We start from the raw sequence: 23136 nt of genomic DNA on the forward strand, positions 1-23136 counted from the left end.
AAATGTATTTAGAGTCTTTTGGCCTGTTTTTTTCCCCCACACCTATTCCTAACCCTCCAAGACAATGTGCTGTAGGATGCTGGTACGCAGCCAGGCGCTAAAGCATCTCTCTCTCTCTCCTCGCTGAATGAATGACAAATGAATGAATGGGTGATAATTGTGCACCTTACCTCACAATTGAATTTAAATGAGGCCTAACTGAATGATAAGGAGGGTGAAGAGGTTGATTTAATTTAGAACAGCAACAGTGTAATGATGAGTTTGTGTTATGCCTATTTAATCAGCAGCAAATAATTTGACCACTTGCCTTGGGGGTTGATACCATTCTGTTTTTATGTTTCACTTTGTAAAAATAAGCTGTTATGGGACTGTTTGATTTACTTTAACTCTATTACTAATCAAATGTATTGTAAGGCGAAGACAAAAACATGCTTACGTGTGGCAGTAGGCATTTAGAATAATGCAAAACATATCCTTGACTCTATCCAGCGAAGCAAACAATGCCAGCCCGCTGAATGAACGACAAATGGATGTAATGGACGATAATTGTGCAAGTTACTTCACAATCAAATCTAAATGAGGCCTAACTGAATGATGAGGAAGGTGAAGAAGTTGATTTAATTTAGAACAGCGATAGTGTAATGAGGAGTTTGTTATGCCTGTTTATCAACATTGGCAATCATGTTAATAATTCATAATTCAATAATTCATAATTCATCCTTTCCAATTGTTCATGCACTGGTGCTTTTGTTTAGGAATACAGCAAATCATTTCACCTGTGACCTGGCTGGTTATATTATTATCATTATCTTTTTTCACTTCTACTTTGTCGAACGAAGATGTAGCTGGACTTTCTTAATAACTTTAACTTCATTACTAATCGAATCTACAAATCTAGTTGATCAAATGGCTTACACTGTAATGTTTTTACTGGAAGGGAAACAAAACTAGGCTATAGGCCTATGTTTCTTCTAGAACTTTGTAGAGTTATACGAAACACATCCTTGACTCTGTCTGAACAAATAACTATTGTTCTTATTCTTTTTTTTTGTTTTTTTTGTATTGATTTATTTTCCGTCAATATTTCTTCCATGCAATTAATCCTTGATTGTAGTTGAATAAACTATTTACCTAGTATCGGTGCTTATGTTTGCAGCACCTTGCGGGTTGATAAGCGTCATATGCTAAAAGGGCCGCCCGGCAACGTTCTCTAGCGGTACTTATAGGCTGAAAGGCCAGGTGGTTGTAGTGTTAATACATTTCTCACCTATTGAACACAGCACAGGATTTTGGCTAAAGCTGGGTTGCTTATGTAGGCCTGTCATGTCCTACAGCTCTTGGCCGGCTTCTAGTATGTCTCCCAAATGGATCCCTATTCCCTATGCCATGCACTACTTTTGACCGGTAGTGCAGCAAAATATCAATTTTGGAGGCAGACTCCTAGTCTCCCCTCAAAGAACCAGAGTGATGGATTAAACCTCCACAAGCCATAATTCATCATTACTGTCCCTCCACTGTGGCTTGGCAGTTAAGATTTTAATTGGTCGGTGGAGGGGTGAGTGTGTGAGTTTCACTGTCTGATGTGTGTGTGCGCGCGCGTTCGTGCGTGCGTGCGTGTGTGAATGCACTTGACTGACTGATGATTATTGCTGGTTAGGAGCCAAACGCCCTTGTCAATCACCGGCACCCCCATATCTCCCTCGCTGCCCCTCTAAATCTGTAGTTCTTTAACATTAGGAACGTGGTGCAATAATGTTTTCTTTATAGCCTAATTATGAACGATGGCATCAGAAACTTAAGTGAAGTCCCCACCGTAGTTGCTCATTCATTCAAATGGCTTCAGTCTGATAGTCGTGAAATTAAACTTCACAAGACTAGTCAATTGACTCCTTTGAGCCGCTACTCCAAAGACATTTAACTGGATGAGAGTTTGTGTGTGTGTGTGTGTGTGTGTGTGTGTGTGTGTGTGTGTGTGTGTGTGTGTGTGCGTCTGTCCTTCCTTCCGAGTGTGTTTGCGTGCTTGCTTGCCTCTGTTAGCCTCCAAGGGTCCATATGCCCAAGTCCTTCTCTTAGTAAGATAAAGCACATGTCTACTGTCATTGTGCTGACTCTATACCCACTAGTCTGTTTCACTGTCCGATATGAAGAGACTGAATACCATCAGTGTCCATTTAGCAGGGGAAAAGACTGTGTTCCTTGCCAGTTTGGCAAAACGATTCCATAAACAAATATATAAGTCGCAAAGTGCTGCCCTCGTAAAAGGTCTCATGGGGAAAATAACACCTCGCGGGCAGCCATTTTACTATTTTACGATCCCCTGCTGCTGCTGATCCTCTCTTTCTGTTTGCTCATCTCCCCCTCTCTCTGTCTCTCTCTGTCTCTCTGTCCCTCTCCCCTCGCTCTCTCTCTCTTTCTCACTCTCTCTTCCCTCCCTTTCCTCCCTCTCTCCCTCTTCCCCTCCCACCTCTCCCCCTCGCTCTCTCTCTCTCTCTCTCTCTCTCCACCCCCGCTCTCAATTCAATGATAAATATGTTATACTTCATTGGCATGGAAAGTTAAAACGCTTAGCAAACACGAAGTTAAGCACACTCTGTCCCTCTCTCTCCAGTTGAGGAAGGCGGTGATGGACCACATCTCAGACTCGTTCCTGGAGACCAACGTGCCGCTGTTGGTGCTCATCGAGGCGGCCAAGAGTGGCAACGAGAAGGAGGTCAAGGAGTACGCGCAGGTGTTCCGCGAACACGCCAACAAGCTGGTCGAGGTAAGTCACAATTTCCCCCCTTGTCCCCCCCGGGTCTTTCTCGCCATGCCACACACCCAATCTCCCTTCCTTATTTCCCCTTGTACTGCAGAGCCGTGATGTGCTTATCTGAGACACCACATGGACGTATAGGATGTCAATACTGCATTCCCAGACAGTACATGAGAGAGAGCAGGAAAATGTCAAGGAAGCTTCCACCTAGCTACTGCAGCTCAAAATGCAACTGCGTTGGTCAGTAATGTTTGCTAGTCAGAGTTCAAAAGGTCACAGTCAGAAGATAATTCTTATTGTATTACTATGTATACGTTACCAGTAGAAAGCCCCACTGTCATGACATTGAATGAGAGAGCTATAAGCAGACATATGAGGTGCCGTCTTCACATACCTTAGATATGTTGGCTATAGCAGAGAAAGTGGGTGGCGGAAGGAGAGTTTGAACCACTGACTGCAGGAGCATATGTGGCCCAGGGTCAGCAGCACTAGCACTAGACCAGCCCCATGCACACCTTGATGCAGCCTTGATCTAGTAAGGAACAGACACCTTTGTTTGATGTATGGTCACACAACGCACATACACGCCATCACCCACACGCTACCTTTTTCACATAGACACATATAATTCATACACTCTCTATTATGTCTAGATCAAACAGCTCATGAGTGCTTCCCAAATGGCACTCTATTCCCTATACAGTGCACTCTATATCTTTTTTTTTACCCTATGGGTCCGAGTCAAAAGCTGTGCACTATGTAGGGAATAGGGTGCCATTTGGGACGGAATCCCTTTCTGACAGGCAGGCAAAGTGCACTCTGTTCTGGTCCAGTCTCAAAATAGCCAGTTACAAAACAACAGCTAGGCCAGGATACCCAGTCTTGGGGCATCTGATGGGAGGGTGGAGATCGATTCTGAGTCACGGTTTCCTGGCAAGGTTAAAGTAATTCCACTGGCTAAAAATAATAAAGCACCCTTTGCTGGCTCTAACAGCCACCCAATCAATTTGCTGCATGTTCTTAGTAAACTGATGGCAAGAATTGTGTTTTACCAAATACAATGGTATTTTTCAGAGAACAAGTTAACTACTGGCTTCCAGCATGCATATAAGGGGACTCAACTTGTACTGCATTGACTCAGATGACTGATGATTGGTTAAAAGACATGGATAATAAGATGATAGTTGGAGCTGTATAGTTAGATTTCAGTGCAGCCTTTGATGTTATTGATCATAAATTGTTACTGAAGACATTCATTTGCTGTGGCTTTCCAACACCTGCTATCACATGGTTGGAGAGTTATTTAGCCAATAGAACCCAGAGAGTGTTCTTCAATGGATGTTTCTCTAACTTCAGATATGAACACTGCGGTGTCCTTCAGGGCAGGTGCCTTGGGCCGTTACTCTTCTCTATTTTGCCATGGTCTTACATAAAGCTAGAATGACCATGTGTGCGGATGATTCCACACTCTACATGTCAGCACCCAAAGCCAGTGAATTCTAAATAAGGAGTTACAGTCAGTATCAGAATAGTTGTTAAAAATAAACTGGTGTTAAATCCAACTAAATGCATTGTATTTGGTTCAAAACCTTCTCAAAGACCTAAAACTCAACTGGAGTTGAGGAAGCTAAACTCCTAGGTATAACATTGGATGGTTAATTATCATGCTCAAGTCGTATTGACAAAGTTGGTATGAAGATGGGGAGGGGTCCTGTGTAGCTCAGTTGGTAGAGCTCCATGTTTCTGGGTTTGATTCCCACGGGGGACCACTTTGAAAGAAAAGAAAATATGAAAATATATGCACTCGCTCTGGATAAGAGCGTCTGCTAAATGACAAAAAAATGTAAAAATAAAATAAATGCGTATATCTTTTATAAAAATATGTTTTGCGTTTTTGACACAAAAATCAACTGTTCTGGTTGTTCAGGCTCTGGTCCCATCTTGATTACTGTCCAGTAATATGGTCAAGTGCAGTTGAAAAAATACCCAGCAAAGCTGTAGCTGGCTCAAAACAGAGCAGCACGCATTGCCCTTAACTTCACATACAGAACAGACATCAACAACATGCTGTCACGACTTCCACCGAAGTCGGTTCCTTGTTCGGGCGGTGTTCGGCGGTCGGCGTCGCCGGTCTTCTAGCCATCGTCGATTCACTTTTCATTTTCCATTTGTTTTGTCTTGTTTTCCTACACACCTGGTTTTCATTTCCCTCATTAAGTGTTGTGTGTTTAACCCTCTGTTCCCCCCATGTCTTTGTGTGGAATTGTTTGTTGTAAGTGCTTGTGCACATGTTTACTGGTGCACGACGGGTTTTGTACCTATGTTTGTTATTCTTTATGCCGTTGATTTTGCAATTTAACTGCTCCGGCTATTACCTAGTTCTGCTCTCCTGCGTCTGACTTCCCTGCCACCAGTTACGCGAACCTTACACATGCATGCCAGTCTTTCCTGCTTGAGGATTGACTAGATTAACTGCATCAATTCTGGTTTTTGTGAGAAATATTATTGTGTTTACGTTTCCTAATTGTCTGCATAATCAACTTACATATAGCTCTGATAGACATACTTACCCACCAGACATGCCACCAATGTCTCTTCACAGTCCCCAAATCCAGAATGAATTCAAGAAAATGCACAGAGCGCACACATGTTTTCAAGTCAACGCACAACGCACACGTGTTTGTAAATGTATGTAAATTGTAAAGTATTTTTGTCTGTAATGTCTTTTTCATTATGTGTCGGACCCCAGCAAGACTAGCTGTCACCATTGGCGTCGGCTAAAGGAGATCCCATTCACCCCCATGAGGCTGAGTTCTCTCTCTCTCTCTCTCTCTCTCTCTCTCTGGGTTCGAGCACTCCACAACCTCTTCTGTTCAGTTCAATTTGGGCTTTAATTTACATAATGTTCCCTCTTTGCTTGTTGTAATGTAATAGAGGAATACAGAAATGATTGAAACGGAATGCAAGTGGAGCTCTTTGATAGACGGGCAGGCAACATTCAAGGTCATCCCATTATACAGTGGATATTATTATATTTAAGTTTTACGAACAGAAACTTTGTTCCTGCTTCAAGTGTTTTTGTCAACTCAGGGCAGTTGGGGAGAGAAACTGAGTCTGTATCCTAAATGGTACCCTATATCCTAAATGGTACCCTATTCTTTGTGAAGGGAATAGGGGGCCTGTTTGGGACTCAGCCTGAAAGAGCGAGATATCGGCCCTTAGCCTTATTAAGATGATAATGTGGTTGTATAACCTCTTTGTTTTCATCTGAGCTCGGTCCCCTTCCTTGAAGACACATACAGGCGCACGGACGCACACACACACACACACACACACACACACACACACACACACACACACACACACACACACACACACACACATTCATTGGCCTTATACTACGTGACATACCAATGGCTCCTTCCCAGACAGTTGGGGGGAGGAGGAGTGAAGGTTATTACATTATTTGCAGTTGCTGTAGTGGAGCCGAAATGAAGGGCTATTAGAAGGGCATTTAGCCTGGAAACACCAGTCAGCCAGGCAGAATGCAGAGTCTGACAGTGCAGCACACACAGATTCAAGCACACACACACACACACATACACACACGTACACACACACACACACACATGCATCAACACTCACACGCACTCATGCACACACACACACACACACATACAGGGATGTTTAAGATACATGACACATACGGCATGTGTGTGTCGCTTGGTAATGGTTGGGGTTCATTACTTTTTTGAATGAAAGGTCATTTATATTAATCCTGGGCTGTTGCCTGTATTAGCATTTGACCCAATGTACACACACACACACACACACACACACACACACACACACACACACACACACACACACACACACACACACACACACACACACACACACACACACACACACACACACATTTTGTCCATACAGATGGATGGCTTAACGTGTTAGTTCAATGTAGGTTTCTTAAAGTGTATTTAGTCGCATTTCATAGCACTGCGTCTGAAAGTACTGCACATCATGGACAAATGAATGGATAGCAATCGCACACACCATATTAGTTTAATGATGGTATTTATATACACATTTCCCTTCTGTTTGATGGCACAGTATGTTCTAAGTGTGCATTATATACATATGGATGAATGGGCAATGGCATGTGGTGTTATTAGTTTAAGTGAAGGTACTTAAGCCGGGTGTACACTCCACAGCTTTCAAAATCCTAAAACCGCTGAGCTTCTCACATTCCTGTAGTTTTTTTTTGTGTTGCCAACATAGTGGTGCGCACACTGAACGATGTGGCACAGACAGGGGGGTCACACGCTACAACATTCTTCACTTGGTCGTGAGGATTGTCGATACCACGCTGTCTCGCGAAAGCAATGATGTGATGATGCGATTAGGTTTAACGTAGCTACAACGAGATGTGGCTCAAAGCAGCCTTATAAACGTTTTCAGTCAGACAGAGTTGAACTATCTAGCCAACATTTCCAATTGAGTAAAATTGCCTGTGAACGTCAGAGCTGTACGGATTTGACACGTTGGCTTTTGTTACAGTACAAACGCATACTAGTCATAGTCATCGCTTCTGCTTGAGAGTCGACACATTCTGGGTGACGCTAAATAACCTCATCATCTCACTGGCTTCTTCTCTGGCGAGCGCTCATTGACTATTGCTGATCACCGTTCTCCAAAACGTGTCGTTGCACATCTCACACTACGAGAGCATTGCAGATTTTGTGCCGCTAAAATCAAACATGCTCCAATACGAGATCGGTAGCCCTCAGATTGCGTCTCTGACCTGCTCACATTTAACGAGCGTCGGGGAAGGCAACGTGCCCCAAGTAGGCGACGACATGTTTTTTTTGTCGCCGATCTCAAAAACTTGTCTGGGACAGCTAAATCGGGGCCAAAATTGTGGAGTGTACACCGGGTTTTAGATGTGTTTGATAGCACCCTATGGGTATGGAAGTAGGTCATGTTCAAATAAATGGCTGTGTGTTGGCGTGATTTAATCTATGCATCTCTATATCTCTGTGATCTCATCAGAAGATGCTATACATATTTGATATACATACCTGGCAGACATTGCCCACACATCCATTTTCCCTAAGAAAGTTGTGTGTTACCGAAAGTTATTGTCATTTGCCGTCATTGTCATTTGTCATCGTCTTCGTCATTACTACATGAAGCCAATGCTGCTAGATCCTACTGAAGAAAGGAGTGTTAGCTATTAGCCGGTTGCTCCCTTCCTCTTTAACTCACCGAGGTCAACATTGATCAGTGTTCAGTATCAAAGGGGTTGTTACCATGTTGGACCTGCCCTTCATCAAGCCTGCTTTGTCTGTATTTGATCTTGTCTGTCTCGGGCCCCGAGTTCCCCCTCTCGCCCCTCTCCCCAGGCCCTCTGATCACCTTGCACAGTCCCAAGTTCAACCCCCATGCCCTCCTTAATCGCATCACCCTCATTAGCACCTGCCCGACCAGGGCAGAGGAAGCCTCTAATTACCAACAAAATAATTTGATTGGCTGGGACGGGAGACGACCGGAGAGCAAAGGGAAAAAGAAGACATGAATATAATTCAGTAGACCTTGGCGCTGTAGAAAGGAAAATATTTATGATGAGCTTTTGTATGACCTTAATTAGCCCAAATTGGATTGGGGCTTTTGGAGTTAGGAACACACTCGCTCTCTCTGGTTCACCATCCCCCTCCAATCCCCATCAGCCTCTTTATTTAAACTTCCTGGTCTTAATATTATGGAATGGGACATCTTTTTGGCATGCGGGAAATGGGACTCTGTGAGTTGGCCAGGGAATAGGACCTAACTGGCTGTGGCTGGGGTTTGGGATATATGGCGTATGACAAGCTTTAGCTACACTTCTCATCATTGTGATATTGTACTGCCTGTTGCCCAACTTCAGCCGTAGTAGGCACTTATTCATAGGGAGAGACGAAGAGAGGGGGAGGGAAGGAGAGAGAGAGGGAAAGTTAGATAAAGATTGACAGTGACAGAGAAAGATTGACAGAGATAGGACAGTAGTAAAAGAGAGAAACTAAATAATAGAGGGTTCTGTTGGCCAGCTGCCCTCTCTGTGTTAGGGTTCTGTTTGCCAGCTACACTCCATGTGTTAGGGTTCTGTTGGCCAGCTGCCCTCTCTGGGTTAGGGTTCTGTTTGCCAGCTACACTCCATGTGTTAGGGTTCTGTTGGCCAGCTTCCCTCTCTGTGTTAGGGTTCTGTTGGCCAGCTGCCCTCTCTGTGTTAGGGTTCTGTTGGCCACCTGCCCTCTCTGTGTTAGGGTTCTGTTGGCCACCTGCCCTCTCTGTGTTAGGGTTCTGTTGGCCAGCTGCTCTCTCTGTGTTAGGGTTCTGTTGGCCAGCTGCCCTCTCTGTGTTAGGGTTCTGTTGGCCAGCTGCTCTCTCTGTGTTAGGGTTCTGTTGGCCAGCTGCCCTCTCTGTGTTAGGGTTCTGTTGGCCAGCTGCCCTCCTTATGTTAGGGCCGGCTAGTGCTGTGGCTACAGAGCTCTCATCAAATCCCAACACTCCTGTAATGAGTCGTACCGAGTCGTACCTCTAACTGACCCGCCATCCCAGAAAGACTTCCAACGAGGAGAGCCTCGCCTCTCTTCAAAGACCAAAGCCGCCGCTATTCCCTCCCTCCCCTTCTTCTTTCTCTCCCTCCTTCGCTCCTTCCTTTTCTTCCACTATAGTTGATACCCTCTTAATTATCTCTCCCTCATTAACAATAAAGCCTCTCAGTCTCTATTATATTAGCGCTGACCAAAACCCTGACATGCTCTCATTAACTGAAATACGGGATGAACATTATTTAGTCCCGGCTATCAAATTGCCTCCCGTCTTCTGTTCTGGGGGAAACATTTATTTCATTATTATTGTGAGGCGGTGGTATATTAGCTTAGACGCTACCCCCATTGGACATCACAAGGACGTTGCGGTCCATCACTATTCCAATGTTGAAACGAGGTCCCGTCCCTGACCTTGGCTCGACGTTGGCAGGAGGCCACTCCGGAGAGAGACTCATTACAGTCCCATCCTTAGGGCCTTTTTCCTTTGTGTTTCTGTGCAGGACCTTCTGAAGACGGCTACCTCTGCCCTCTTCTCTCTCAACTCTATACCAACCAATCAGTGCCTGCCTCTGTACTCCTTTTGTCTGCCTGAAAGAATTCTAGTTTGTGTTGCTATTTTTGTTTCACCGATTTTTTTTCTTCTTCTCACAATGGGTCAATGTCAGTAGTAGTGCATCCTTTATGGTCTGAATGTTTCAGATAATGTGTATGAGATAGGTTAGGTGTTTTCCCTCACAAATTAGCCACAGCATGATACCTGTTTAAAGCTAACAGCCATGCCATGCTTACTGGTTAAAAGATGACTTATGTGGTTAAAATCCAGAGACAAACCCCCTTCTCTGGCCTTGTGTCCCCTGAACTGGCCCCCTAGCCCCCCTTCATGGACCACATGCAGTCATAACCCCTCCCCCTCTTCCACCCCATCTTCCCTGTTTTCTCCTCCTTCCACTTTTCTTGTACTTTGACTCCCACTTCAAAGTAGCCACTTTTGCTTCACCAGTTCTACCCCCACCTCTGTCTCTCTGTTGCTCTCGTTCTCTGTCCGTCTCTCTCTCTGTCTCTCTTTCTCTCTCTCTCTCTGTCTCTCACCCTGTCTTGTTCCCCCGCCTGTCCTCATTAATATGATGTCTCAATGGTCCCTGGTTTTATCTGTAGTTTATCTGTAGTACGCCGTCCCATGATAACATTACACACCCCGTAGTGCTTTTGTCCCTTAACTCCCTGCTTTAAATAGCATTTGTTTCGCCCCTACTCTTCATTTCGTTTTCCTGTTTCCTAATATTTGAACGCTAGCTCCCATTAATAATGCATTGTTTACAATAGGCCCCGGTTTAAAAAGAGAGTGTGTTTTAATGAATGAGGTTGAAAGGCACTGCCGAGTTCAATATTTTATATTCGATTTTTATCATAGATGATTACTATCGCTGGGATTTTAGAAACCATAAAATAGCAATGTATTTTAAGCCTTAATCATTCCTGCACTCATAGTCCAACCTTTAAGAAATGTGTCTTAAAAGGATTTCATTGCCCTAAGTGAAAAGCAGCTGTCCGTGTTGTTCATTGGTGTTTCTCTTTATAGTGTAACCTGGACTAAACCAAAAGCAGTCAAAGGCTAATAGACTGTAACCTGTAATCTTAAGGGTACATGGAAGCACACATCTCCCCTGTCTATTTTCTATGTAGTCAGCAGTAATAAGACCTGTCAAAACCACCAACACTGTTCCCATTTACAATCTCAAAGTAGCAGTTCATTATCTCTGCGAACAGACTTGTGTCATTCTCCGTGCCCTATTCAAATATTGCCCCCCTTATGCAAGAGGACTGGAACGCTGTTTTAATTTCTGCTGCATCAGTTCATTAACTCGCCGTCCTTTAGATTTAAAGCAGTGACCTTACTGGGAGGGAGAAAAGACCGGAGACAACGAAGGGAGGAAGAAAAAAAATTGTCGATGATTATACAGAATCGATAAGGGAGTTGAATGTAACCAATATCGGATCGGCCTTCGGAGCGTCGCGCCGCGAGACTGACTGCGGCAGTAAATATTATTCCGGGGCGCGGAGTGCATTAAGCTGCCGTGTCGGGAGACAGCGGTGGGGGGGCCGGGCGGATGGATGGCTGTTGGAACAAGTCTATTTGTGATGACCCAGACCTTTGGGCAAATGGTTAATCCCTGCTCTGCTCAGGAGTTATGGGCCTCAGAGGAAATCTCGGCGCCGGAGATGGGAAGCTGGAGACAGTTTTTGGAGGGATTGAGAAAGAGATACATCAACTCCCCCTCCTCCTCCAACCCCCCCCAACCCCTCAGCCCTCTTTTCATCTCCCGCTAAAGATGCTATTTTAAGATGGGCTAGGTCTACTCCGAGGTTAAAAGAATCAGTCATCAGAAAAGGAACTCTATCAGATTGGCGTCTCGCCACCTGTTTTCCACCGGTCACACCTGTTTTCCAGATGACCTGCGGTCGCCTGAGATCTACATCTGATAGATACCTCTCAAAACACAAAATAGATCCATCCTCCACACGGTGTCAGAAATCTCCTGTGCTCAGCAATCTTTAACTGTGCTGTAGGGTAATCAGATCCATAAAGCCACAGGCTACAGCTAATACGTCGCAGCAACTGGGATTGGGACTGGAGCAGCCATAGCCTTGGTGTCTATCAGCAACACTGACTGACTGGAAAAATCCCAAATTCCCGGCATTAGAAGGGAATAAGAAGGAAATCCAGAGTCCTTCAACCAAGATGTTTTGGAAAACCTGGGAATTTGGGAAAGTTTAGCAGAGAGCGATCCAGGTCACCAATATGTCCGTTTGAAAACCATCACTTCTTCAGTTATTGTGTCGGAAGTAATTTAAAGAGGTTCCTTTGGTAGATCTGATGTATCATTTCCGATTGGTCACAATGATTTAATTCGCTGATATCTGCTAGCTGGATATGCCTCATGGCAGTAGTGATACTAGGTCGCCATTCCTCAGGCATTCACGTCCATTTGTTTAGCCTCGAGCGTTAGAACCCGTCTAAGTGAGATGTGTTTTTTTTTGCTCTGTCGCTGATGTGAGCTGTGCGTTCCTGTAGTCCCCGTGTGTGGAAGGAGCTGTTTTAAGTGGCAGGGAATACCTTCATTATGAAAGGTCAAAAGCATAATGGTAACCTTTAATGCAGGAACAAGCACACCTAACATTGATTCATCTATACGGAAGAAATCAGTCATTATTGCTTGACTAGTAATAATAGTCCTCTCTTCGAAAAGTATAATGGTAACCTAAATGCAGGAACAAATCAAATCAAATCAAAAGGACGCGAAGCGAGGCGGCCATCTCTGTCGGCGCCGGAAGTTTAACACAGCTAATTGATGTATATTTTAGGAAATGTTGGTCCTTAATTCTTGAAGCGTTCTTAATTAATTTGATTAATATATAATAATATGAAGACGAGGGTCCAATGGTCTATCTAATAGAGAAAGTGTACTTAGACCTATTTATAGTCTACTAGTATCCTTTCCCTAGATATCTAAAACAATTAAGTGAACCCAAACTACCCAGGCCTGAACCAAGATTGCATTGCCACAGGGTTTTGAGATGTAAGGACCGATTAGCCCCAAATTGAAAGGCCGGTGCGTGGAATTAGCCTTTTCATCTCCAATCTAGAATACAGTAACTGCTGCTTAGTGGCCCATTATGTCCTGCCCAGGTCCCTGTGAACCAGCGGGGACAAGAGAGAGGGTAGAGGGAGGGATAGAGAGAGAGAGTGGGCAGAGGGAGGGAGGTAGAGAGAGGTCGGGAGGGAGAGAGGTTTGGATGGGGGGGGGGTCAGAGAGAGGGAGTGAGAGAGGATTTGATGGGAAGAGTATTGGAATGGAAACAGAGAGGGAGGGAGAAATCAGCCTACTACTTGAGATCTGGCCAGATGTCGGCTCTGGGAAACTCTGACTGCCACATGCCCTTTTCCTGGAGAGTCCCGGCTGCATGAGCTACAGTACATTAGCCCAGTCCTCCTCCAGAAATATCCCAGTTAGCAATATCACCTCCAGATGTGTCTGCGACGAACGCACGCCGGAGGAATTCCTGTCATGTTTCACCGATATGACACTAAGTGGATTATATGCAATGAAGTACAACAAAGGAAGAAGAGGGTCTGATTCATGTATAGTTGTTTGTGCTTCAAGATGGGGTTGGTGTGGTCTTGCAGTGTGCAGTATTTTTTAATAACCTTTATTTTACTAGGCAAGTCAGTTAAGAACAAATGATTATTTACAATGACGGCCTATCCTGGCCGACGCTGGGCCAATTGTGCGCCACCCTATGGGACTCCCAATCAAGGCTGGATGTGATACAGCCTGGATTAGAACCAGGGACTGTAGTAACAGACGCCTCTTGCCCTGAGATGCAGTACTACTCGGGAGCCCATGTAGTACAAATGTCTAGACGTGTTACATTTTCTCGTAATGGCTGTCATGGTTTTCAAACGCCATTTGTTTAATCTCATCAGTGATGGATCAAGGTGTGTTTGTGATGAAACATCCTTCTCAACCTGTATCCCAAATGGCATCATATTGATTTTATAGTGCACTACTTTTGCCCATTGCCCATAGTGCACAATATAGGGAATAGAGTGCCATTTGGGACTCATATGTGAAGAGGCTGGTTGAGTACTCAGAGCTCGTACTCAAAGTATATAACACACTACCATTAGTCAACTCAAGGCAATTATGCTGAAAAAGAATATAGAGAGGGGGAAGGAAATCTTTTCAATTTTAATCGTCTCTTCATATGACTCAAGGACATCAGAAACTCAATGTGGGTCCTTATGTTTCATCCCCAAAAAACGAGACAGGACGTAAACGAAATGTTGCGACCAGACACCAACAGAAATTGGTTTGTGTAGCGAAGCAGACACATAGTGACAGCGCCACATACAATGTCTGATGGCTACACACATAGAATTATTAGAATGGACATTCGCATTCAACTCAATGCACCGTGATGGGTGGACCAGCGTTAATTCTATTTCTATGCTTACATGTTTCCCAGGCCTGTCTATCAATCTCATCCTGTTCTTGTTCCCAGTGATTGACGATGGCGGGATGCACACACGTTCCACCGTGTTGCTGACATGCCCCAGTTAATGTTCACACGTTAGTGACAGGAAGCAGCAGTCATACCTGAGTTCCAAAAAAAACATTTGAAATCTCCCGAAGCCTTTGGAGTGTTTGCTCAAGCCTGCTGTAAGTGCCCGATGGGCGGGGTTCCGGGTTTGCCATTGCGTCAGGTGAGCTCAGTCGAGCATAGATAACATATCTGAACGAGTTTGAATACTATTTGAACCTGGATTTGTCAAGGCCCAGGTCTGAAAGGGCAAAGTAAACATGAGACACACTACTAATGTTCCTGGAGGCCCTCAATTGCCTGTTCCCCACCCTCGCCTTCTGCTCCAGCTTGCCATGAAACTTAAATTAAAGTCTATCCCCATTCCATCATGGCCCAGTGAAGGATGGAAGAGGGGCCCTCTGTGTCCCCTAACTGTCATGAAGACACTGGAGCGCACGCACACACACACAGGCGCACACAAACACTCACACAGGACCATATATACACCTACACTAGGCTGCACACACCTGCCTACGTCGACAGGCATCCCCAATGACATTTACCTCGCATCAGATCAATCCCTCAAATCACTCTCTGACAGACTCAATGTTACAAACGCACGCACACACACACACACACACACACACACACACACACACACACACACACACACACACACACACACACACAGCATCTGAATTATACACCTCAGTCATCTGGGTTTACGCTGACACTACAAAGATACTCACTGTGAGGAGAAAGATGCTGTGTGCTGGATAATAGGAAACGTACTAAGGGGGAAATAATACCAGCAGTGGTTGTGCTTTTTACAAAGACCTTGAGAACTCTAGGTGTAATATGCGCTATCATTTTCAATTTCCTCTTCATCCCTTTGTCTATTAAAATTAATTGACCAACAACAGACCAGGGCGTAAGGAAGGGATGGATAAATGAGGAAAGCACTTAGACCCCAGAGAGCTTGTATGAAAGAGAAAATGACTTATTTTGTAACCGATGATAGATACATTTCCTCTGACAATTTAGGCCTAGAATCACAAAAAAACAATAGGACAGACCACCATAGAAACAGAAATTAAATGGACCGACAAAAAAATTATAAAATATATATATCTTCTGATAGATATCGCCGATATTTTAGGTGACAAAAAGTGATTCTTAGAATAGAAAATAAAAAAAATCAACAGACTGAAAAAGGAAGAAAAAAAGATCTAAAAAATAATAATTTTGCAGATTTTAAGTGTACATGTTTTATTGTCTTTGAGTGATTCACCTTGTTTTGAATAACACCGAATCACTGGATCTAAATCAAACGTCAAAAAGAGAAGCTTCCCAGGAAATCCTATATGATTTCCTTTGGTAATGGGAGCATTCCTTTCGCCCAAGAACTGCCCAAACTCCACATTATTAGTTTTATGGATTCTAGTGAGCCAGGTCTGTAGCCTAGTGTACCAGCCGATTCCCTGGAAGCTTAGATTGATTGGGAATATCGATCTCCCCATTTTCCGACTGCATCTCTAACATACCGATTGAGTCTTAAATGGCACCCTATTCTCTATTTAGTGCACTACCTTTGACCAGGGCCCTATGGACTCTTGTCAAAAGTATTGCACTAAAGAGAGAATAGGGGGCCATTTGGGACACAGGCACCGAACCAGGGCGTAGAGCTTTCCTTCACTCTCATCTATACGACAACCATTTTACGAGGGCAAATTAAACCACGTCCTGACCGCCATTTTACCTCGACCGACAAGGTTAATGGTACGTAAAAAATCTGTTCCTCAACCAGAAGTGGTTCTCTACAGTTCTCTCAAGGTCACGTGTGTGTGATCCACTTAACTGCAGTCTGCAGTCCCCACGCCTGACATAGACACCTGGGTTTGTCTTTAGTACACGTGCTTTTTGTGTGTGTGCGTGTGCGTGTGTGTGTGTGTGCGTGTATGTGTGTGTGTGTGCAATTGTGTGTGCAATTGTGTACGGCATGTGTGTGTGCATTTGTGTGTGTGTCTGCAGAAATTCACGGTGTGAGTGTGCTTGTTACCGTCAGTAAGTCTATGCGTCTATACTCTCAGCTAAACGTCTAAGATGGCCACCTGTAAAGACATTCAAGACCCAACTGACAGGCCAGTTTGTTTATGACAGCCAGAGGTTAAGAGAGAGAGAGAGAGAGAGAGACCCTTCCTAATGAAGAGCTTTTAAGGGAGCGAGACTTGATGGGAGATTGGAGTTGGGAGATAACAGACATAGGAATTTTTGGTTTCATTCACCTTTGGCCTGGACTGTCTTGTGGCGCGCACACACACACACACACACACACACACACACACACACACACACACACACACACACACACACACACACACACACACACACACACACACACACACACACACACACACACACAGACACACACACACACACAGACACACACACACACACACTCTTGTGATGGGATATGAGAAGCAGAGGTGTGTGTGGGATTCTCAGGTGCTGTTACAGCCACTAATGAAGGCCCGGTCCCCGTGGACACATGAAGAGAATAGGCTCCAGATGGAGGGATGATGGAAAATTGGATAGATGCAGGGCACAGGTGAGGAGAAAGAGCGATATTGTGATCTCTCCTTCCGGCTGAAGGAGGGAGTACTGTTAAGAGTACACTTCTGAGATCTTTCTCCTTCAGATCGGACAACTTCTTCTTTCTCTCTGTCTCTCTCAAATCAAATCAAATGTTATTTGTCACATGCTTCGTAAACAGCAGGTGTAGACTAACAGTGAAATTCTTACTCTCGCTCACACACACAGGCACACACGCACTCGCGCACGTACACACGCTGTCCCACTCTCTGCTTCTCTTTCTTTCTTTCTCTCTTTCTTTCTTTCTTTCTTTCTTTCTTTCTTTCTTTCTTTCTTTCTTTCTTTCTTTCTTTCTTTCTTTCTTTCTTTCTTTCTTTCTTTCTTTCTTCTTCTCTCTCTCTGTCTCGCTTGTGTTCCCTTCCTCTCTCATCTATAGATTTCAATTGGGAGTTTCGAACAGTAGCCTACAGTAGAGAACGTCACTGTTTGCCATTGACAAATATTTCTGGCATTCAGGGAACATCTCAAAGTTCTTCAATCATTTTAAAGACTCCTTACTGTGTTGAACATATTTCAAAGGGCAGAATGGCTACCTTGATATATTTAAAGATACTGCATTCATGTTGCTTTGTGAAATGCCCAAGACAACTCAAACGGACTTTGTCTTTGACCCTAAATGTGCATTACGTATGGGAGGTTTGTACTGTAAGTTCTTCTGCGCTGAAATGTGTGTATGTTTCTATACCATGTATAGAAAGGGTTCACATAATACAGAATATACAGTCGGTTAGAATGTTCAATTTTCTTGTCCGTGTCAGTCAACGCAGGATTCCCTTTCCAAGGGTTGAGTTCAGAATCATCAACAATTAAGGAATAATGAGCTGTGTGATGGTCTGAATGCCACAAGATTTTCCTAATTTACTCGCTGTGTGTTACTCTATGCCAGATGAGCAGCGGGTCAAAGGGGTTTGATTTTAAACATGGACTTGCAGATGGCCTACCCGGCCCAGAACGTCTGCCCTGAATAGCAATTAGTTACTTTATCAAACTCGATAACGAAGGACGACTGTGATGATTTTTAATGATTCTCAACGATTTTTTATGATTCTGTATGATTTTCTACGATTTTCAAACAGGCCCTTTCAGTCATATTCATAAGTAATGCCTACCCACCCAACTCTCTAACTAATGCATTTTACATTTTCAAGCCTCTCCTTTACTTTTCCCCCAGCATTTATTGCAAGATTATCTCTTGTTTTCAACTGAAAAACGATCCTCCACTCTGACTGCAGTGATGTCACCGTGAAGATACGATGCCGTGCCAAACCCCCGAAGTGGCGTAAAAAAAAATGTAGAAGTCAACAAACGAAGTCCTCAAGGAGTCGCTCCCTCCTCCCGTCCCCTTAGGGGAAGCCCTAGTTTTTTGAGAGCTGTGCTGCCTGCCTCGCCTTTTATCATCAAAGGAGCCCAGGCGCTGCTCATGTAATATTAACATTTGTCAAATCAGCGAGAGGCGGCAGTACGCTGTTTACATAACATTAGACAGGCTTGCCAAGCCACACAGAGAGAGACATAGAAAGGGCGGCCATTTTGGTGTTCACAGATTACGTGGAGATTGGGAGAATGACCCCCATGGGGGTCACTGGATTACTGTACACTCATTCACACCTTCTGAAGGGGGCTAATTTGGGCTTGGTCCATGGCTCTCTTTGGGAGGAATCGCATGCAGCTTTTTTGAAAAATTGGGTAGAGAAAATGGAAATGGAAATGAAGTTGTTTTCTTTATTGTTCTTTCTTTTGCTTTCTGAGATACAGTTTGTCAGTACTGTCTATCTTACTGTCTATTTTGGTATGAAATGGCTAAGGAGGGAAAAACGTAATTGAATTAGATCACGTTTCCATGTCACTGAGATCTTTTTGTTCCACTACCACAATTACACAGCTCTTTCAGTCTCCCTCTTTTTATTAAACCTGAAGAGGTAAGAAGTGAGATGAGAAGTTAGGCGATCTAATTAAGTTTTCCTGGTTTCAGGAGGAACAGGAGTGGGAGGGGGGTGGGAGCTACGATGGGGGTACAAGACGACACTCGTCAGTAAGCTGTTTGACTTCTGTGACACCGTCTAAATCGAATCATCAGAAAGCTTTGCAAGGTGAAGTGGGCTATCGTTGGCATGCAATTCAAATCCTCCGGAAATGAGGTCCATTAATCATACAGTGCCTCATTTAGCCTCTCGTTTTATATAAGGGCCCTGATTTGCACTCGTAGGGGCGTCTTCGTGGAGGGTTAGGTGGGAGGAAAGGAGGAGAGAGAGAGAGAGAGAGAGAGAGAGAGAGAGCGAGGGAGGGAGAGAGAGAAAGTGCTTTGTGGAGCAGAAGAGAAGCCATCAATTCTCATTACGGAAAATAGATAATCATTCCTAATTAGAGGCCTTGGCTCATCTTTTTTTTACCGGGGTACAAATACGGAATAAAACAAGCTAGCAACATATGGGTACCTGATTAATTAGGTGAATGGATAGATACTAAAGGAGTCTGCGATTTGGCCCGACATAGCTTATTAAATGCGAGCGTAATTTATTGGCGGTTGAGTCCTTCAAGAAAATATTAGCCCCGTTTCCAGCCGAAGGGTATGTGTTATCCAATGCCTCCCGAACAAGCCTCGCCCATCTAGGCAGATATTTATTTCGCCTTTTTTTCTCTCTCTTTCTCTCTCTTCGTCTCTAATCAAAACCATGCACCGGAGCTATTGTTTTGTCCCCAGTTGTTGTGACAAGGATTGCCCGATAAGTGGGTGCAATTAATCACAGATACGAGCTGTAAATACGGAGAGGAGCGTTCGGTCGTAATGAAACCAGCATATCCTCTCTTACACTGGTCATAAACGTGCACGGTGCACATCACAGGAGGCCGCCGAGGGGAGGATGTCTCATAATAATGCCTGTTTTTGGAGTGAATGAAAAGGTATCTGACACATGTTCGATGACCATTGCATTGATTCCGTTCCAGCCCTTACTATGAGCGCGTCCTACCAAATGAAGGTGCACCCGGCCGCCTTCGTGGAATATTGTGTGCCGATTGCATCATCTACGATGGCCCACGACCCGTGTGCTCATTGCATCATCAATGGTGCTCCCCACTGATCTTTAAAAGCTCTAGGGCATAATGAGCTCATGTCACGAAGTGCGAGGTGACTTCATGCAGAAATGACTTATATTATTAAGATCACACACTGTGACTAATACTGATTGTTGCTGCTCTCGTATTTTAAGACTTCAGGGTTAAAGGCAGCATGTGTCTATTCCGTTCATCAGTGAGTTACTGCTCTTATTTATTTATCTTATTTACCTTTATATGTATGTTTTTTGTTTGGAATATTTATGCTGATTGTTGCTGCTCTTGAATTAATAACTTCAGGGTTAATGAAAGTTTATGTCGTTTCACTTAAGCTACTGCTCTTAGGTATGTACCCTACAGTGCCTTGGGAAAGTATTCAGACCCCTTGACTTTTTCCACATTTTGTTACGTTACAAATCCTCAGCAATCTACACACAATACACCATAATGACAAGGTGAAAACTGGATTTTAGAACATTTAGCAAATGTATTAAAAATAAAAACAAATAACTTATTTACATAAATATTCAGACCCTCTGCTATGATACTCGAAATTGAATTCAGGTGCATCCTGTTTCCATTTTATCATCCTTGAGATGTTTCTACAACTTCATTGGAGTCTACCTGTGGTAAATTCAATTGAATGGACATGATTTGGAAAGGCACACACCTGTCTATATAAGGTACCACAGTTGACAGTGCATTTCAGAGCAAAAACCAAGCCATGAGGTCAAAGGAATTGTCCGTAGAGCTCAGAGACAGGATTGTCCAAAGCATTTCTGCAGCATTGAAGGTCTCAAAGAACACAGTGGCCTCCATCATTCTTAAATCGAAGAAGGTTGGAACCACCAAGACTCTTCTTAGAGCTGGCCGCCCGGCCAAAAAGAGCAATCGGGGGAGAAAGACCTTGGTCAGGGAGGTAACCAAGAACCCGATGGTCACTCTGACAGAGCTCTAGAGTTCCTCTGTGGAGATAGAACCTTCTAGAAGGACAACCATCTCTGCAGCACTCCACCAATCAGGCCTTTATGGTAGAGTGGCCAGACAGAAGCCTCTCCTCAGTAAAAGGCACGACAGCCCTCTTGGAGTTTGCCAAAAGGCACCTAAATACTCTGACTCTCAGATTCTCTGGTCTGATGAAACCAAGATTTAACTCTTTGGCCTGAATGTCAAGCGTCATGTCTGGAGGAAACTTGGCACCATCCCTACGGTGAAGCATGGTGGTGGCAGTGTCATGCTGTGGGGATGTTTTTCAGCGGCAGGGAGTGGGAGACTAGTCAGGATCGAGGGAAAGATGAACAGAGCAAAGTACAGAGAGATCCTTGATGAAAACCTTCTCCAGTGCTCTCAGGACCTCAGACTGGGGTAAAGGTTCACCTTCCAACAGGACAACGACCCTAAGCACATAGCCAAGACAACACAGGAGTGTCTTCGGTACATGTCTCTGAATGTCCTTGAGTGGCCCAGCCAGAGCCCGGACTTGAACCCAATCGAACATCTCTGAAAATAGCTGTGAAGCAATGCTCCCCATCCAACCTGACAAAGCTTGAGAGGATCTGCAGAGAAGAATGGGAGAAACTCCCCAAATACAGGTGTGCCAGGCTGTAGCATCATTCCCAGGAAGACTTGATGCTGTAATCACTGCCAAAGGTGCTTCAACAAAATACTGAGTAAAGGGTCTGAATACTTATGTAAATGTGATATTTCATTTTTTTTTAAATAAATTAGCAAAAATGTCTAAAAACCTGTTTTTGCTTTGTCATTATGGGGTATTGTGTGGTACATATGGTACATATTATGAATCGCAGCATAGCATAACATTCCAAAATATCTTGAGGGGAAGGTTTTGAGGGAAACGTTTACATTATGATTTGATATGTTTTCTTATTTTTCTTACAATTTTTATCCTGTTTTAGCATATAAAAAATGCTTGGAAAGATCAGAGGTTGGACCTAAGCAAGTGTTTAAATACTTCCCTACACATATAGAATATTTTTAGCAAAAAGGGGGGACCTAAGCAAGTGTTTAAATACTTCCCTACACATATAGAATATTTTGGCTGCTCCTGTGGGTTTTTTTAGGTGACAGAGAGGTACATTTTAATATTACTATTGATGAGGGGAAAAAACACAATTTAATACATTTTTCAATAAGGCTGTAACACAACAAAATGTGAAAAAGCCAAGGGGTCTGAATACTTTCCCAAGGCACTGTGTATGTATGTTTTGGGTATGTATTTTTAGATAGCAGCATTAGCCACAATAATGATTTAATGGTAATATATTGAAGGTGTGGGGGAAAACAGCGATAGAACAGTGTTAGAAACGTCAAGTATAAAAAATAAACAAACTAGTGTTGAAAAACTGCAAGTGGAAAGAAAATTGTGCACCCACTTATCGGGCAATGCTTTTTTTTTACAAACATTCTTAAAAATCAATCACAGTGAACAATTCTTCATGATGACAAAAGCCCTGTGTGCCAAATAGAGACTGGAGGGGGTTGAAAAAAAAAAGAAGACTCCATTGATATTTAGTGAGCCCCTATAAGCAAAGGAGTTGATTGAGATGTCTCGACCCTATAAGCAAAGGAGTTGATTGAGATGTCTCGACCCTATAAGAAAAGGAGTTGATAGAGATGTCTCGACCCTATAAGCAAAGGAGTTGATTGAGATGTCTCGACCCTATAAGCAAAGGAGCTGATTGAGATGTCTCGACCCTATAAGAAAAGGAGTTGATTGAGATGTCTCGAGTGGATGGGATGGAGAGAGGTATTTGGTCCGAGTCAGATATGAAGATGTTTTGGGGGAGTCGGAGGGTTGGGGGAGTCGGAGGGTGGGGGGAGTCGGAGGGTGGGGGGAGAGTTTTGGCAGGATATGAAAGGTGCTTCTTTAATCCAGACCGGAGAGCACTATAGATAATTGGGGTCAGACATTTTTGATAATTAAGATTGTGCCCGAGTTTGAAAGCAGATTAAGGAAGGGGGGGGGCTTTCTTTCCCCCCCTT

General features: G+C 43.8%; 1 protein-coding gene across 1 annotated transcript in view; it reads left to right on the forward strand.

Annotated features, from left to right (window-relative positions):
* The window catches only part of LOC106602757 (catenin alpha-2), a 670306-nt gene that overhangs the window by 546043 nt on the left and 101127 nt on the right, over positions 1–23136 (forward strand). The window contains exon 9 of the mRNA XM_014195596.2: positions 2609–2761. Within this exon, the coding sequence (XP_014051071.2) occupies positions 2609–2761 (153 nt within the window). The remainder of the gene's footprint in view (positions 1–2608; positions 2762–23136) is intronic.

Source organism: Salmo salar, chromosome ssa04, assembly GCF_905237065.1.
Source record: "Salmo salar chromosome ssa04, Ssal_v3.1, whole genome shotgun sequence".
Taxonomy (NCBI): domain Eukaryota; kingdom Metazoa; phylum Chordata; class Actinopteri; order Salmoniformes; family Salmonidae; genus Salmo; species Salmo salar.